We start from the raw sequence: 17,465 nt of genomic DNA on the forward strand, positions 1-17,465 counted from the left end.
GCCATAGCAACCAGTCAACTGGTTGTTTTGGTCGTTCCAGTTGTAATGGTAGCTTAGGCTTTTATATATATAAATTATTTCTTCTCTCTTTCTTTTTTCTTTTTTTAATGACTTTGTATTTTACCTTTGACTTTAAACTTCCATGTCCTTTTTCTTTTTTCAACTTTCCTATTCACTTCCAGATCTCTTCTGTGTTGTTCCTTAGGAACATAGGTCTATTTAACAAGTTACCTTGGTAATTGCAACTAATATTTGTCTTCTCAAATTCAGAGATTTAATTTATATAGAAATTAAAATTTTCAATTGGATTAATGTAAAAAAAAAAGTTCACCACTCCAAATTCTGGCTTTCTGGAAGGTCATCTGCTGTACTCACACAATACTTACTAATCCTTATAATTTTAATAAAAAGCACAATTACGTGAAGATAAAACTTCTAACATTCTACACTTCTATTTCTCCTTCATTTCTGTTTGTCAGTATCTAAAATTGAAGTCCTTCTTCTCTACCCTGAAGAAATTAACATTCCCTTAATTCCCCTCCCCCATAGGTACTATATGTTATTGTCACTCCACAAATTCTAGGAAAATGCTGCCACTTATGGCTACTGATAAGCCTACCTTGATTGTTTCATATGTATCAGTGATCAGTGCAATGAAAAGACTTAAAATCATATATACAAAGAGGCTGATGAACGTGTAGAGGTAAAGTCTGCTAAATAGCCAGACCAAGTAACTTTTTTGGTGCATTCCTGCAAACGTTGCAAACATGTCATCTCCATTTATCAGAGAAAAAAGGCACTCGGAGACCAAGTTCAGAGAACGGAACTGAAAAAAAAAAAGAGAGAAAAATGCACTTTATTCCATGCTCCTTCCCCTGGGAGACTTCACTCATGACATCATATTAAAAATTAGTGGCCCGGTACACTGATTCGTGCACATGGAAAGGAAATTAATTAAAAGAAATATTTTAATATCATTATTTGCCCTTTCTCTATAATAGAAGTATCAACCAAATTCATGATCAACAATGACAGCTAGAAACACACGTGCGATTTGTGCCAGCAAGAACTTTATATGTATCATGCATATGCGAGTCAACTTAGCCTAATATGCAAATTGACCGAACCGTGGAATGACTGGTCGCTATGATGTGCACTGATCACCAGGCGGCAGACGCTCAACACAGGAGCTGCCCCCTGGTGGTCATTGCACTCCCACAGGGGGAGTGCCACTCAGCCAGAAGCCGGGCTCACGGCTGGCGAGCGCAGCAGCGGTGGCAGGAGCCTCTCCTGCCTCTGTGGCAGCGATAAGGATGTCCAACTGACGGTGTAGGCCCAGGGGAAAGCGGGCCTAAGCCATCAGTCAGACATCCCCCAAGGGCTCCCAGACTGCAGGCCATGCTGAGGGACAACCTCAAGTGCATGAATTTCATGCACCAGCCTTCTAGTATAGAATAAACTTGCTTAATTAGACCTGCTTTCTGGTTTCGCTAAACTTTTTCCAGCCCAATGGAGCACCCCAACTTCTCTTTCAGGTAATTGTCAGCAACACAGCAGTAAATATCAACATGAAGCAGATTATTACTGTGCCCTCCTGCAGTCCGGGACCCCTTGCTCCTTACTGTCTGCCTGCTCGCTGCTCCTTACCACTCAGCTTGCTGCTCCTTAGCGCTGCCGCTGCCGTGGAGGTGGGAAAGGCTTCCGTCACCACCACTGCACTTGGCAGTGTGAGCCTGGCTTCTGGCTGAGCGGCACTCCCCCTGTGGGAGCGCACTGACCACCAGGGGGCAGCTCCTGTGTTGAGCATCTGCCCCCTGGTGGTTAGTGCGCGTCATAGCTACTGGTCATTTTGCAGTCGTTCTGCCATTTGGTCAATTTACATATTAGGCTTTTATTATATAGGATGTGGCCAGATATGCCAAGTTACCCTTTCAAACCAATAACCTGAAGTAACTACACGCATTTGCTTGGCGATACACACAACATGTACTGGCCTACTATTTTTCCTGGGACAAGCAGCTGCTTCATGATGCTCTGTTAATAGGAGCAGGCTGAACTGGAGGCAGAAAGGGTGTGATCTCTGCCCTCAGGGGTTTTGTGAGACAAGCCTTATCCTCCCCTTTACCTTCAAGGAAAGAGATCCTTGAAACACTTCTGAGAAACTCAGATCCCAATCATGCATGGTCATACTTCTCGTTTTAAAGTTCATGCCACTTAAGATAATAGCATTATAATTAAGACTATAACTCCAGTAACAAATATTCCTACAAGTTTTCCCTATACTACTTTTTAAATAAAATCCCATTTTGAGACACCTTACCTAAATAGCCTAATATATACTGATGAATCAAATTGACGAAACTTTAATTCACTGGTGGTAAAAAGGACTTAACTATTTGGCATATTCCACTAGAGAAATTGAGGATGTTGAGTGAATTGATTCTTCTCTCAAGTTGGTCACCCCTTACTAGTTTATACACATGGCAATAGATATACTACCTTCAACATATGAAGGCTGAATCACAACATAAAAGGAGTCCATTTGAAAGGAGAAAACAAGCCACTGGCCCTATTCTAAGAACTTCCTGGTCCCAAGGTGACAGGTTGTGGAGCAGTTACCTTTTCATGGTAAGGTCCCAGCACAATCCATCCACAGAAGCAATAGCCAAAATAGATCACAGCCGCACAGCAGCAGAACCTCATGACACTGGGCAGCGCTGCCTGAAGGGTCAGGATAAGGAGCTGAGAAAGTGAGAGAGGTCATTAGCATCCTTTTGTCCTTCAGCCAAAGCAGCGCAATAACAGTGAAAGGGAGAAAGACCAGCAGCACTGAGAGCCTTGAAATGTCTTACATTGTACTTGTGGAAGAAACTGAGGTATCGGATGACGCCCAGCCACACAAGCAAGGTGGAGGTCCCGAGAAGTATGCTGCAGACGTCATAACTTGTTAGACTCTAAAACACAATGGGGAAAAGGAATCAGAAATTCACATGAGCAGGAACTGTCTATTGGGTAGCTATGAGTTGGTCATTGTCCCAGGGGCTAAGGACAGAGCAGTGAACAGGCAAAATTTCCTACATTCATGAAGCTTCCCTCCTAATGAAGGGGGAGAGATGGCAGCAATACATTCATGAACACCTGATACATTAGCTGATGTGCAAAGGAGGAAATTCAGGAGAGGGGATAAGAAATGCGTAGGAGGTTGCATTTTAAGAAGGGTGATGAGGAAAGGTCTCACTGAAAAGGCAGCACTTGAGCAAAGACCTGAAGGGTGTGAGGAGTAAACCAACAAAATCAAGGGGAAGAGCTTTCCAGGCACAGGAACCAGCAAGTGCAAAAGCCCAGAAGCAGGAGGGCACCTGGCAAGATAGTGAGTCTGGCTGGAGTGAGCGATGGGGATATAGTATGGAGTCAGAAGTAAGGAGGCAGGTAGTTAGAGTCTCAGGGATAATTTAACGACTTTATATTTATTCTGAAAAGGGGAGGGGGATTTGAGATCTCTGAACAGCAGTGAGATGATAAAATATTGGCTGCTATGGTTGAGCGCAGCTTGTTAGAGGAGTGAGAAGGCTGTTGCAATAATATAAGTGAAAGCTGATGGTGACTTAGGGTGGAGATGATGAGGTAATTTTTGAAGGTAGATCAATAGGATTTCCTCTTGGATTAGAGGAGCGTGAGAGGGGATTAGTAAAAGAGAAGCGTTGAAAATGAATCAATGACTCTTGTCTTGAGCAACTGAAAATAGTTGGTATTTAACTGAACTTGGAAAGGAGAAGCAAGTTTGGACCGTGGAGGTGGGGGATCTTAGGAATTCTGTTTTAGATATGTTACATTTGAGAGGCCAAATAGACACTGGAGTGAAGATGTGGAATAGACAGTTGGAAATGTGAGATGAGTTGAAGGAAGAATTCCAAGCTGGAAACACACATGTGGAAATCACTGGCATGGAACAGAATGAGGTCACCAAGACAGTGGCAGAAAATAAAACATGTCCCGGTGCTACGCTTTGAAGTCCTCACTTTAATAGGTTGGAGAGATGAGAGGAAACTGGCGAAGGAAAGTCAGGAGACCAGCCCAAGATCTAGGAGGAACACCAGGAAAATGATACCCAGCAAAAAAGAAGAAAAAAAGTGCATCAACAAAGAGAGAGTGTTGACAGTGTTAAAAGCTGAAGGGTAAATAATTGAAATAATGGATTATTGGACTTAGCAACATGGGAGGTCCTTGGAAAGACACTTTCTGTGGAGTGGCAGGCAGTCCGGTTGGAACAGATATGAGAGAGAATGGGAGGAGCAGAATTGGAAACAAGATGAACTACTCTTTTGAGGTCTTTTGCCATATAAAGAGGAGCAGAAAATGAGGAAGTAACTTGGAGGGATGGGTTGATATTTTGTCTTTTTAGAAAGGAGAGAAAAACATACTGATGAGAATGACAGCATAGAGAGTGGGAAATCGATGATGTACAAGGAAAGGGAGAAGCCTTGGGGGAGCTGTGCCCGTAAATAAGAAGTGAGGACAGCATGTGGTCTGCATATGGAGAAGTAGGACTTGGATAATAGCCTAAATGATAAATCCTCTGTAACAGAAAAAGCAGGGCATGTGGGCACTGATGCTGGTCGGTAGATAAATGAAGTGGGAGTTTGTGGAATTTTCACTTTTTTCCTATTGTTCTTATGAAATAGGAAATGAGGTCACCAGCTGAGAGTGGGGATGAGGCAGGGGAGTTAGAGGTTTCGGAAGAGAAGAAAACATGAAATTATCATTTATAAGATGGGGTAGTGAGTGGTCTAGAAAAATATGGAAAGGTTGTTGGGTGCCATTAAGAGCTTACTGAGGTTAAGGATTGATGAGGTTGGTATAAATGAAGATTTACTGCAAATCTTCCCCCAATATCCCCCCCACCCAAAGTTAAATGTCTATTCTGATGATTTATACGACAGCTATGACATGGTGGCAGCAGCCCCGTGTCGACTTAAACCTATTCTCTCCTTCTGAGGCGCATGCCCGGGCTCTACTCCCCAGCACCACTTGCAGTTGGATGTGACTAAATTCTCTCCAGCGGAACGTGAACAGAAGTGAAGGCTACCACACTAGAGCCAAGGCTGTAAGACTGTGGGAGGGCTACCACCAGACCAGACCAGACTAGACCAGACCAGACCATGTTTTCCCTTCCACGGGCTGCAGCCTGTGGGTGAGATGACCCAACATCAATCATGTAGTCTGGACAAGCCCATCATGGCTGGCAGAAAAACAAGATGGGAGAAACTTGGGTCCTTGCATGACTGCATGGAGCTGAGCAACTCACCAACCTGGAAAACCCACCCTGACTGTTACGTGAGGGAGAAATAAGCTCCTATTATTTCTGAGCCATTGCATTTGGGGGTCTCTGCCCAGGAATCTGAATCACAACAGGCTTATAGTCATATTTAGTTACAGCCAAGGTTAGAAAAGTGTAAATTTGAGCAAGATTAGTCTGACTAATATTAGATTTTTTAAAATGTGATCTTTGCTTTGGAAGAGAGGGTTGATTTCTAGTCTGAGCAAACTCAGAATGGAGAGCCTTGTACCCATCAATGGGAAAGATCAGAATATAGCAACATTCTCAATCCGAAGGAAAGAACTACAGCACTCACGTAGTCATAGCTTGGCCTCAGTCTGCACCCCCAGCCTTACTCTTTTTATGTTGAAGATTCTGGGATTTCTTGTAAGAATAACTAAAAACACCTCTTGCCTTAGCTGTCTTGGCGCATTTATGAATTTTGGAATGTGTAAGAATTCACAGGTCCCACCCCAGAGTTCAGACTCAGTAGGTGTAACTTGGGCATTTTTACCAGCTCCCCAAATGATTCTGATGCCGACGTTTATGGATCCCACTTTGAAAGGCTCTGTCTAAAAGATTTCCTGACTAGATTTAAGAAAATTGTTACTATCAATTCCAAGTTTAGTCAATGCAATGTTTGAAAGAAATCATTTACTCTACAAATTCTTACATTCTGGAAAAAAAATTACTATCAATGCAAAGCTGATACTAACAATGGCATAAAGAGGAAAAAAAAGTTTACCTTGGCTTGGATTTCCATTTTCAGAATTGATCCAATGATTGTCAGTAAGTCACTAATAATAATCATAATGTACCATCCATTGACAAATTCCATTCGATCAGAAACGGAAACCTCCTTCTTATAATGGAGGAGGAAAAAATTGACAAATTCCTTTAGGGGGAAGAGGGGAGGCACAGTGAGTTTCTCTGTTGATCGACGTGGCCGTAACATTCCTAGAAAAGCAACAACCCCTACCTGTTGCAGCTGAATTCCTTTAATCACAGATCGAAAGCACAGGATTAACGAAGTCAAGCACATCAGGATAACAAAGCCATCAAAGATCATCATGTAATGAGTGTTTCTCTGAACTGGAAGGAAAAGGATTACCTGTTTATGGAGTGGGACATTAATACAGTGACGGCTACTTTTTTCTTTTCTTTTCATTTTTAGCCTCACTTATTTTAACTGCTGTGCTGCACACCAGATTACAGATGTAAAACACGATAACGGGCACTCAGATTGCAATCTGTTCTTCCCTACTGGGAACAATTCTTCAAGTCCTCTTTGTACTTGGGGGGATTAAAGTCTTTTTTTAGTAAGGAGTGGACCAATGAAGGCAGATGGAGAAGGCAGGAAAAGTCATTTCAGTTATTAATAATTTATGTATTACCGGGAACATCAGATAACTACAATGAATTGACCTACTTGCAGAGAACTAGAGACTCGGGAGTAGTACCATTAGTACAATTCTTTCATTCGATGCTCCACCTATCCATGAGACCAGTAATTTAATAACCATTTTGGAAAACAAGTAAAATGTATCAGTTACCTGATCCAGAAACATGCCAGTCTTTACATTCTCTGATGGAAATGTCATTATCTAAACTTATCTTAATTCTTCCACTGTGGGCTTTATTGTCAAATGTGATCTGCAAAGAAAAAGAAAAAGGATCAAAAACCTACCTATAGTATTTGAAGCCAAGGTACCTCCAAGCATTAATTAGGAAACAAATCTTTCGGTGCGAGAGGAGACCCAGCGTCTCATCCCTGCCCTATTGCTAACTCTGTTCAACCTTGGTAAGTTCACTTTATTTCTCTGTAAAATGAAAAGTTTGAACTACATCTTCTACAGAGAACTTTCAGTCTCTAAAGTCCTATGCTGCTAGGACAGTATTCCAGCCCTGGGAACTTCTAAAACAAGAGAACTTCCCCACCTTCCCATTCTAAGTACCTCCATATGCCCTCTTGATATGAGCAAGGACTGGTACAAAGCTTCCAGTTATAAAACAAATCAGCCATGGAGAGGTAGTATACAGCACAGGGAATATAGTTCATAATACTGTAATAACTTTGCATGGTGACAGATGGCTACTAGGCTTGGTGTGGTGATCGCCTCTTAGGGTACATAAATGTTGAGTCACTATGTTTTGCACACCTGAAACTAATATTATGTGCCAACTACACTTTAATAATTTTTTTTAAAAGCTCGTAAAAGTGTGCTTTCCCCACCTTCCAGTAGTTCCTCCGCTAGGAATAGATTTTTAGCACGTTGCAATTCTTCCTAACACAAGAGGTTCATTTTTCTGTCTTGAAACATTTTAAGTGAAACTTTTTAAAATTTTCTTTCCGGATCTCGATTTCTTGGTCATTCTAGAACCATGTGTATTGCCAAGAATGTGGCCCCAGGGAATCGACAGCCACTTTTTGCCTCAAGGATTACTATTCAGGACTCGGGCACAGAGCCGGTCAAAGCCACGCCAGAACACCTTCCAGAGCCCTTCTCCGTTTCCCCTCTAGCTTCCTCCACTTTCCCCATGAAGAGACCATCTGTCTTTTTGTTGCTGTTGTTTTTAAGTGCCTTCTCGCTCAAGTTCTTTTAAAAATCTGTCATTTAAATGATTTTTAAAAAATATATTTTTATTGATTTCAGAGAAGAAGGGAGAGGGATAAAAAAAATCAATGATGAGAGAGAATCATTGATTGGCTGCCTCCTACATGCCCCCTACTGGGGATCCAGCCAGCAACCTGGACATGTGCCCTGAACAGGAATCGAACCGTGACCTCCTGGTTTAGAGGTCGTCGCTCAAGCACTGACGCCAGCCGGGCCATTTAAATGAGTTTTATTGCACCCTCTTCATGTGGGGTAATCAGATATCACTTCAAATATAAGATGTCAAATAAACGTATTTAACAAAGTCTGGTCACTTTGTCTCCTCATGCTGGATTGTAAGCTTCTTTCCTTGACAAGGAACTCGGGCCATTGTCAGTGTCTGTCCATCTCTATGGCCGCTGGAGGACCCAATCCACAACCTCACTCAAGGAAGATGCTCAGTATTACTTGAATGAGTTCCCTTTGCAAAAGGGAAACCATGTTTTCCCACAAAAGAGCCTTAGAGTTTTAGCAACATTAGGTGCTAACTAAACCTCTGTTGAGTGAATTATACTTTGGTTTCATGTCAATCACATCTTAGTAAGGTTTAGAAGAATCTGAATTCTTTAAGCAAAGAAGAAAAATTAGTGGATGGGATTCACAACATATTAGATAGTACAGGGGAAAATATTAGTGGATTTGAAGACACAGCAATAGAAATTAATGAAACGCAGAAGAAAAAAGACTAAAAAATGAAACACAAAAAGAGAGCATTAATGAGCTGTGGGACAACTTCAAGTACACATGTAATTAGAATCTCTGAACAGTGAGTGGGGGGAGAGACAGAAAAATATTTCAAGAACTAATGCTGAGTAAATGTCAAATATAATGAAAATTATAAACCCACAGAACCAAAATGTTCAATGAATACCATACACAAGAAATATAAAGAAAACAACACCAAGGAGTGTCACTATCAAATTGTTAAAACCTGATATAAAGATAAAAATTTAGAAACAGCCGGGGGGGGGGGAGGGGGGGGGGACACACATCCCATAAAGAAGAACAAAGATGAAGATGACAGCAGATTTCTCATCAGAAACAATGCCAGCTAGAAGAGCAGAGTCTTTAAAGTACAGAGGGGGAAAAACAAAACAGAATTCTATATCCACTGAAACTTCTTTTAAGAATGAGGGTGAAGCCCTGGCTGGTTAGCTCAGTTGGTTAGAGCATCATCCCAATATACCAAGGTTGCAGGTTCAAGCCCCGGTCGGGGCACATACAAGAATCAACCAATGAATGCGTAAATAAGTGGAACAACAAGTCCCTCTCTCTCTCTCTCTCTCTCTCTCTCTCTCTCTCCTTTCCTCTCTCTAAAAATCATCAATCAATACATTTAAAAATTAATATTTAAATATGAATAAAAATAAAGGTAAAATACTTTTTCAGACCTAGAAAAGCTGAGAGAATTCATCACCAGCAGGCCTGCACTACAAGAAATGTTAAAAGAGGCCCCTCAGGCAGAAGGAAAATGGTGCCAGATGGAAACCTGGAGTTACACAAAGGAATGAAGCACACTGGAAATGGTAACTAGGTGGGCAAATATAAATCCTGTTTTCTTATTATTTAAATGGCTGCAAAAGATAATTGACTATTTAAAGCAAAAATAATAATACATCAAGTATTTGATAACACATCTGGAAAGTAACAATAACATAAAGGCCAAGATTAGAGAAATGGAAATATAGGGATGGGCAAAAGTAGGCTTATAGCTCTGAGTACACAAAACACAGAGTTTATGCTTGTATTATTATTTATGTATTTATTATTATATTATTTATTATTATTATAACCTACTTTTGCCCACCCCTGTATATTGTTGTTAGATTTTATTTTTTAAAATATATTCTTATTGATTTTAGAGAGAGGAAGGCAGAGGAAGAGAAAGATAGAAACATCGATGAGAGAGAAACATCTATTGGTTGCCTCCTGCACACCACCTCCCAGGGATCAGGCCGCAACCTGATTCCAGGCATGTGCCCAGACCTGGAATCAAACCATGACCTCCTGGTTCATGGGATGACGTTCAACCACTGAGCAGTGCTGGCCAGGCAGTGATTAGATTCATATACTATTCATGTAGTGGTATATCATCTGAATGTAGAGTGTCATAAGTGAAATATGTGCATTATACACTCTAAAATAATACAATAGTTATAGCTAATAAGCTAACAAATGAGATATTTCATAATGATAAAAAAGTCAGTTCAACTGAATGAAAGAATCCTAGATATTTATACACCTAATAAAGAGCTTCAACAGAGAAAGACAAGTATCACATGATCTCATATGTGGAATCTAATGAACAAAATAAACTGATGAGCAAAATAGACCCAGAGACATCGAAGCATGCAACAGACTGACATATTTCAGAGGGAAGTGGGGAGAGGTGGGGAAGAGATTAACCAAAGAACTTATATGTATATAAGCATAACCCTTGGACACAGTTAATAAATAGTGCAGCGAAGGCCTAGGGAGGGGGCAGGAGCAGAGCAGAGGGGCTCGATGGGGGAAATGGGGGATAGCTGTAATACTTCAACAATCAAGACACATTATTTAAAAAGAGCTTCAAAATACATGATGCAAGAATTTATGAATGAATCTTAATGTACTACTTTTACATTATAAATCCATCCAGTCACACACAGAAAATGTTTAATAAATAGCTGTTGAATGAACATACTATATACCAGATTCTTAGGTAGGTCCTCTATATATCTTATCTTCTATCTTGACAGCAACTTTGTCCAGAAGGTAGGCATTAATTTAATTTAACAAATGAGAAAACTGAGGCTCAAACCAATTAAGTATTTTCCCTAAAGTTGCATAGTTACTAACTGGTGAGCTGGAATTAAAATCTAAGCTTATCTGACTGCAAAGTCCTCGCATTTTACATCAGGTGCATGCTGCCTCAGCTCCTGTTTACCTATGACGATGAAGTTGCCCTAATGGCTTTTATTATTAAACTACCATTTAAGATCTAAGTTATACCACAGATCTATGAGATGCACTGTTAAATCCACAATGCACAGGCATAGCTTGTGGTGATTCCACAATAATGGTGAAAATATAACATCTGCATGTGGCTAATAGGTCAAGATGCTTTTACCACAATATTGAGTCATTTAAAAGGATTGCTTTTCACAAGTGTTTCATTCATTCATTCAACAAATATTTGAGACACCTGCTATGTTCTTTGAGGGATGAAAAGATTAATAAAATGGGCCCTGCCTTCAAGGAGCTTTCAATCTACAGAGTTGATGATAGATACCTAGACAACCCTAAAACAAAGAAGAAGGTGGTAAGACCATAGAAAATACAAAAGCCAAATAAAAATCTGAGAGTTCAAAGCACAGAATGTGTTTCTTTAAAATATATTTTATTTCAGAGAGGAAGGGAGAGGGATAAAAACAGAAATATCAATGATGAGAGAGAATCATTGATGGGCTGCCTCCTGCATGCCCCTCTACCAGGAATCAAGCCCACAACCCAGGCATGTGCTCTGACTAGGAACTGTGACTTTCTGGTTCATAGGTTGACACTCAGCCACTGAGACACACCAGCCAGGCCAGAATGTATTTCTATCTGAAGAATCACAAAAGGGTCCATGAAGAAGGTATCACTTGAGCTAAGCCTTAAAGACATAAAAATTCTGAAAAGTTTCATTACTCAATGAGAAAGCGAGAGAGAGAAGACAAGACAGTGAATAAGTCAATTTTTTTAAAAATCAAGTAATATTGAAAATTCATAACTTGGTTAATATTAGAATCAAAGCTTGCAGGTTAATTCAAAATAGTCTTACAGTATTACTGCTTTTTCTTATCAAATGTTATAAATAACTAGTGGCCCAGTACACGGATTCGTGCACATTGAAAGGAAATTAATTAGAAGATGGCAGGCAGGGCAGGGAGGGGTGGGACTGGATAAGACAGGCAGGACATGCCCTGGAACCAACTTCCCCCAGTCCCTCCCTGGCTGGCCACACCTGGGATGGAGCCATGGCTCGAAGGGCATCTGTGGAGTGAGCGGGGTCCCTTTGACAGGTGGAGTCCATTGGCTTGGCCTGCGGAGACCGGGCCAAAACCAGCTCTCCAACATCCCTCAAGGGGTCCCAGAGTGCAAGAGGGCACTCTGCAAAGTTGCTGGTGCTTGGCAGCTCCTGCTTTGAGTGTCTACCCCCTGGTGGTCAGTTCACATCATACCTACCAGCCCATTGGATGGTCAGTCAGATGGTTGCTTAGCCTTTTATATATATACTAGAGGCCTGGTGCACAAAATTCGTGCGGGGGGGGGAGGGCGGTCCCTCAGCCCAGCCTGCACCCTTTTCTAATCTGGGACCCCTTGAGGGATGTCTGACTGCCCGTTTAGGCTCGATCCCAGTGGGCAGTCAGATATCTGTCTCACAATCCAGGACTGCTGGCTCTCAACCTCTCGCCTGCCTGCCTGATTGCCCCTAACCACTTCTGCCTGCCTGCCTGATCACCCCCTAACTACTCCCCTGCCAACCTGATTGACGCATGACTGCTCCCCTGCTGGCCCGATTGCCCCTAACTGCCCTCCCTTGCCGGCCTGGTCCCCCCCACAACTGTCCTCCTCTACAGGCCTGGTCCCCCCCAACTTCCCTCCCCTGCAGGCCTGGGTCTCCCCCAACTGCCCTCCCCTGCAGGCCTGGGTCTCCCCCCCCCAACTGCCCTCCCCTGCAGGCCTCGGTCTCCCCCAACTGCCCTCCCCTGCAGTCCTGGGTCCCCCCCAACTGCCTTCCCTTGAAGGCCTGGTCCCTCTCAACTGCCCTCCCCTGCTGGCCTGATTGCCCACAACTGCCCTCCCCTGCTGGCCATCTTGTGTCCACATGGGGGCGGCCATCTTGTGTGTTGGTGTGATGGTCAATTTGCATATTGCTTTTTTATAAGATTGGACTAGAGGTCCAATGCATGAAATTTGTGCAAGGGCCTTGGCCCCAGCCCCCGCCCACTGCCACTATGGCCAGGGGCCTCTGCTGCCTCTGCCATAGCCCTTGCCTGCTGCAGCTTTGTCTGGAAGAAAGGATGTCCAGAAGGACGTCTGGTCTAATTAGCATACTATGCTTTTATTATTATAGACTAGAGGCTTGGTGCACAAAATTCATGCACTTGGAGGGGAGGGTCCCTCAGCCAGGCTTGTGCCGTCTCACAGTCTGGGAGCCCTCAGGGGATGTCTGATTGATGGACGGCTTAGGCTCCCTGAGGGGAGCGGGCCTGAGCCATCAGTTGGATATCCTTAGTGTTGCCATGGAGGCGGGAGAGGCTCCCGCCACCACCACTGCGCTCGCCAGCTGTGAGCCTGGCTTCTGGCTGAGTGGCGCTCCCCCAGTGGGAGCACACTGACCACCAAGTGGCAGCTCCTGCATTGAGCGTCCGCCCCTGGTGGTCAGTGTGCGTCATAACGACCGGTCATTCCGCCGTTCAGTCAATTTGCATATTAGCCTTTTATTATATAGGATTACTACATTAGACTATGTTCTGAACATTTTTTAACCTCAATCTCTAATAACTTGATTTCTTCTTTCTTTTTTTAAATAATTCTTTACTGTTGAAAGTATTACATATGTTTCTTTTTTCCCCCTGAATCCCCTTCCAGCCTGCACCTGGTCTTCAGCATCCTATTGTCTGTGTCCATGGGCCATGCTTATGTGCATACAAGGTCTTTGATTGATTACCTCCCACCCACCCTCCCCCGCCATCCCTCTGAGATTCCGCAATCTGTTCCATGCATCCGTGTCTCTGGATCCACTCTGTACATCAGTTTATTTTGTTACTTAGATTCCACATATAAGTGAGATCATGTGATACTTATCTTTTTCTGACTGACTTATTTCACTTAGCATGATACTCTCCAGGTGCCTCCATGCTGTGAGAACTTGATTTCTTACAGCCAATTATTTGAGTACTGAGGAAATAGCTTTTGATACAGACTACTACTGAAGTAACAGAAATTTGTATCAGATGAAGGCAAGTTGTATAAAACGCTTTCCTGCATATGACCAGCCAGCATTGGGTTACTGACTCTGATCCTCGTGAGGTGACAGACTCACATGAGAGGCGTCTTGTGCTCTCTAGAGAGCATTAATAGCTCCATTTACGACTGAGTGTGGAGAACATGGAAGTGATAGGGTGTGCTGAAGGAGGAGAAACTCACCAGAGCATTCAGAGGCAGCACAAGGAAGGCACTGTGAGCAATAACCCAAAGGTTACAAACATTCATTCATGGCGAGCAAACTCAGTTAGCAAGAACCCTTGACAAGGACTTAAGCACACAGCCACAGACTGCTAGACGCTGAACCTACAAAACTCTTCTCCTTTTGTATTTGAACACCTACCCTGTGCCAGACACCTTGGTACTAAAGACACAACCATGAACAAGACAAGGTCCCTGCCCTCATAGAACTTAGGTTGAAGTACAAAAGAAAGAAAATTAATTAACAAGTAAACAAGTTATTGTAACAAAATAGAGCTAGCTGTTCCAATGCTCCCCTTAGGCGCATTCAAGCTGAAACATCCTATACATTTGATCATGCCTTAATGCAAGTCGGTGAAACATATAAGTAGATAAAACACTTTCCTCCAGACTGGAACCAAATCAGCCCAGCCCGTACTTACAGTCAGAGTGAAGTCGTAACAGTCAGGGAGCTCGTGATGACGAATAGTCTGCAGATTAATGGCTTTCAGTTTAAACATCAGCTCCACTGTTAGGAGTCTAGGAAACAGAAGAGACTTCAGTGCAGTGAAAACACACTCACAAACATGAGTCACGCTCCCGCCTGCCTCCCTCACCTGTGAAAGTCCAGTGTTAGGTTGAGTTTATTTTCTTCTGGTGTTCCAATGTAAAAAGATTCATCTGGCTCCACGGAGAAACATTCTGCCACAGAAAGGAACAAAACATCATATTGCGGCCAAAATACATACAACTACATCTTGGGAAGATAATATAGATATTCAAAACTAAATATTCAGATTCTAGTACTTTTCTGAATTAAGATTTTAAAGGGTAGACATCTATACCGACCTCTTGGTTACAACGACTCATTTGTTTTTAAGACATAAGTGGCTACATTTCTGCAGTGGGTGGGAGTGGAAAAGGTTCTGAACCCGATCTCATTAGTCTTCTATAGAATGCTATCTTCCCTCCTGGCCTTTAAACCTAAACTTGGAGACCTTCCTCCCTTCTTTTTTTTAATTTTTTTTATTGTATCTAAACAGACTTGAAGCACTTTCAATGTCAAAGAAAACATTTTTCTAAGCATAAAGGATCTACTTTTTTAATATTATGTGTTGACTATTTTTCCTCAGTCAGCATTTTTAAAGGAAAATAGCATCTTAGAAGGTTTTCACTAATCAGTACTATAATATTTTACTATTCCTCTCCCCAAAAAAGTCCCAGTCACTATTGATGAAAGCATTCAAATATGTTTTATTCTTTTTATTAAATGACAGAGGTGACATTGATGAATAAGATTAATACCTATTTTTTAACATTTAGTCCTGAGCTAATGTTTCAGGTACAACTTGCAAATAACACTTTGCTAATAAGAATAAGCTGTGCTCTTCTAAATTCTGGCTCTCATTCCTACCCCAGCCTACCCCCAACCGCTTCCACCCGTGTAGATACTGAATAGTGAGATACTAGTAAAGAGAGGGAGCTGGACACACATCAAGACTTTGCAAGCATAATTTTTTGTAAGGAAAATATCTGCCTATTTAATGAGCTAATCCAGCATGAGAGGCCGTGGAATATAGTGTTTAAGAGCCCAGACAGCCTGGGTCAGATTTCAGCTCTGCCGCTTACTAGCTCCACCTTGAGCAGATCCCTTACCTCTCTGCGCCACACTGTAGTCTTCCATAAAACGGTAATAATAATAATAAACCATGGGACAGTACCTGCCTGACACGCAACTTTTATATGGTTTGTCAGATGACCTATTAATTAGCACAGACCAAACCAACGTTTTCAGAGATGAAATTACTGATTTAAAAGATAAACCAAGGAATGGAAAGTGGAAGTTCCAGCATATAGAAGAGCATTACCAGTTTCAATTTTGGGATCAATGTCAAAGGTATCGTTTCCAGGACAGATGTTTCCTTGCTTGTAGAAGTACTGGCAGACCGCCATACCGGACTGCTCGGCGCCCTGATCCTCATAAGCGTGGTTCCCGACTGAGATGTTGCGTAGCTGCAGGTACTTCAACCAAAAAAAGAAACAGGAAGTGGGAATGCCAGCCCCGGCAGATGTGAAGCCATGATCCCGTTCCCTCCCTGACTTTGAAACTGGCAGGCTCCCACCTCTGCTCTGGGTGGAGACCCTCCCACCGACACGCAGAGTAAGTGGCATGGATTGCGCCCCCGGGCAGCAGCGGGGCGAAGAGCACTTGAGAACGTGAGTGCTGAGTTCAGGTGTGAAATCCATGACCTCAGGCAAATCACAAACTTTTCGGAGCTTCTGGTTCCTTATCCGCAAAATTAAAGGCTTAACCTGCATAATCTTCTATCCTCCTTTAAAGAACTATGTTCGGGAACTAGCTTCCACATTGAGTGTGGATACAAATTTATTTTATCTTAGACCTACATCCTGTATGGTCAGAGTTTTGCTTCACTACTGCAATACAGGAAGGGGGATATAATTGTTCCAGGCTAACCAGCAAAACTTTTTATTTAAAAAATACATTTTTAATATTTATCTTTGTAAGAATATAGCTTAGTCATTTTCATAGCAATAATCCCCTGTCCTGGCGAATCCTCTAAAACAAAATGTGACTTTTACAAATGAGAATTACATGGTATCTTGGCATAACTGTCCACTTAAACCTCTTAGTGAATTTCTGTGGGTGAAAAACACAAAACGAAGGGTTTCAGAGCTTATTTTGAACAATGTCACTTGCACAATTAGTGATACAAAGATCAGGATATGGTATCTGTCTCTTGGAATTAATAATTTAGTGGGATAGACGCAGATAAATAATCCTACTAAAGATGCTTGTGAAACATGCTGTGATCATTGAAGGGAATCATTGATAACACGGGGCCATGGAATTGATTCTGAGCTGGCCTGGTGGAGGCAGCACGTTACCAAATCCGACACTTAGTTCCCAGTTCTCAGTGCTTCGTGCCTGGTTGTCGGTCCTCACCTAACGTAACCTCTCCACGGTGCTTGGTGCAGGCGAGTGCTTTCCCCTTCATGTGATACTTTCTCCACTTGTCTTCTGGGACCCAGGCTGCTCCTCTCAGTCTCCTTAGCTGAATCTCCTCTTCCCAACCTCTACATCTCAGGGTGCCTTGCATTCAGTCTTCAACCTCTTTCACCACCTCCTCTCCATGGGTGATCTCGGCCAGTCCCATGCTTTATATACCATCTATATGCTGATGACTTCCAAATTTATCTCTCCAGCCCTGCCCTCTCCACTAGATTCCAAATACAAGTGGGTAGCAATCTACGTGTGGTGTCTAAGAGAAATCTTAATCATG

At 42.4% G+C, this 17,465-nt stretch overlaps 1 protein-coding gene across 2 annotated transcripts in view; it reads right to left on the reverse strand.

The window, feature by feature from the left end:
* The window catches only part of MCOLN3 (mucolipin TRP cation channel 3), a 33,676-nt gene that overhangs the window by 3,702 nt on the left and 12,509 nt on the right, over positions 1-17,465 (reverse strand). For both annotated transcript variants that reach the window (XM_070405492.1, XM_070405491.1), the window contains exons 4-12: positions 16,032-16,185; positions 14,781-14,865; positions 14,607-14,703; positions 6,871-6,970; positions 6,297-6,409; positions 6,063-6,212; positions 2,853-2,954; positions 2,620-2,742; positions 620-826 (exon numbers count right to left, since the gene is read on the reverse strand). In XM_070405492.1, coding sequence (XP_070261593.1) covers positions 620-826; positions 2,620-2,742; positions 2,853-2,954; positions 6,063-6,212; positions 6,297-6,409; positions 6,871-6,970; positions 14,607-14,703; positions 14,781-14,865; positions 16,032-16,185 — 1,131 coding nt within the window. The remainder of the gene's footprint in view (positions 1-619; positions 827-2,619; positions 2,743-2,852; positions 2,955-6,062; positions 6,213-6,296; positions 6,410-6,870; positions 6,971-14,606; positions 14,704-14,780; positions 14,866-16,031; positions 16,186-17,465) is intronic.

This window comes from Myotis yumanensis, unplaced genomic scaffold (assembly GCF_028538775.1).
Source record: "Myotis yumanensis isolate MYYU_CA2020_CCGP unplaced genomic scaffold, mMyoYum1.0.hap1 SCAF_2, whole genome shotgun sequence".
Lineage (NCBI taxonomy): Eukaryota > Metazoa > Chordata > Mammalia > Chiroptera > Vespertilionidae > Myotis > Myotis yumanensis.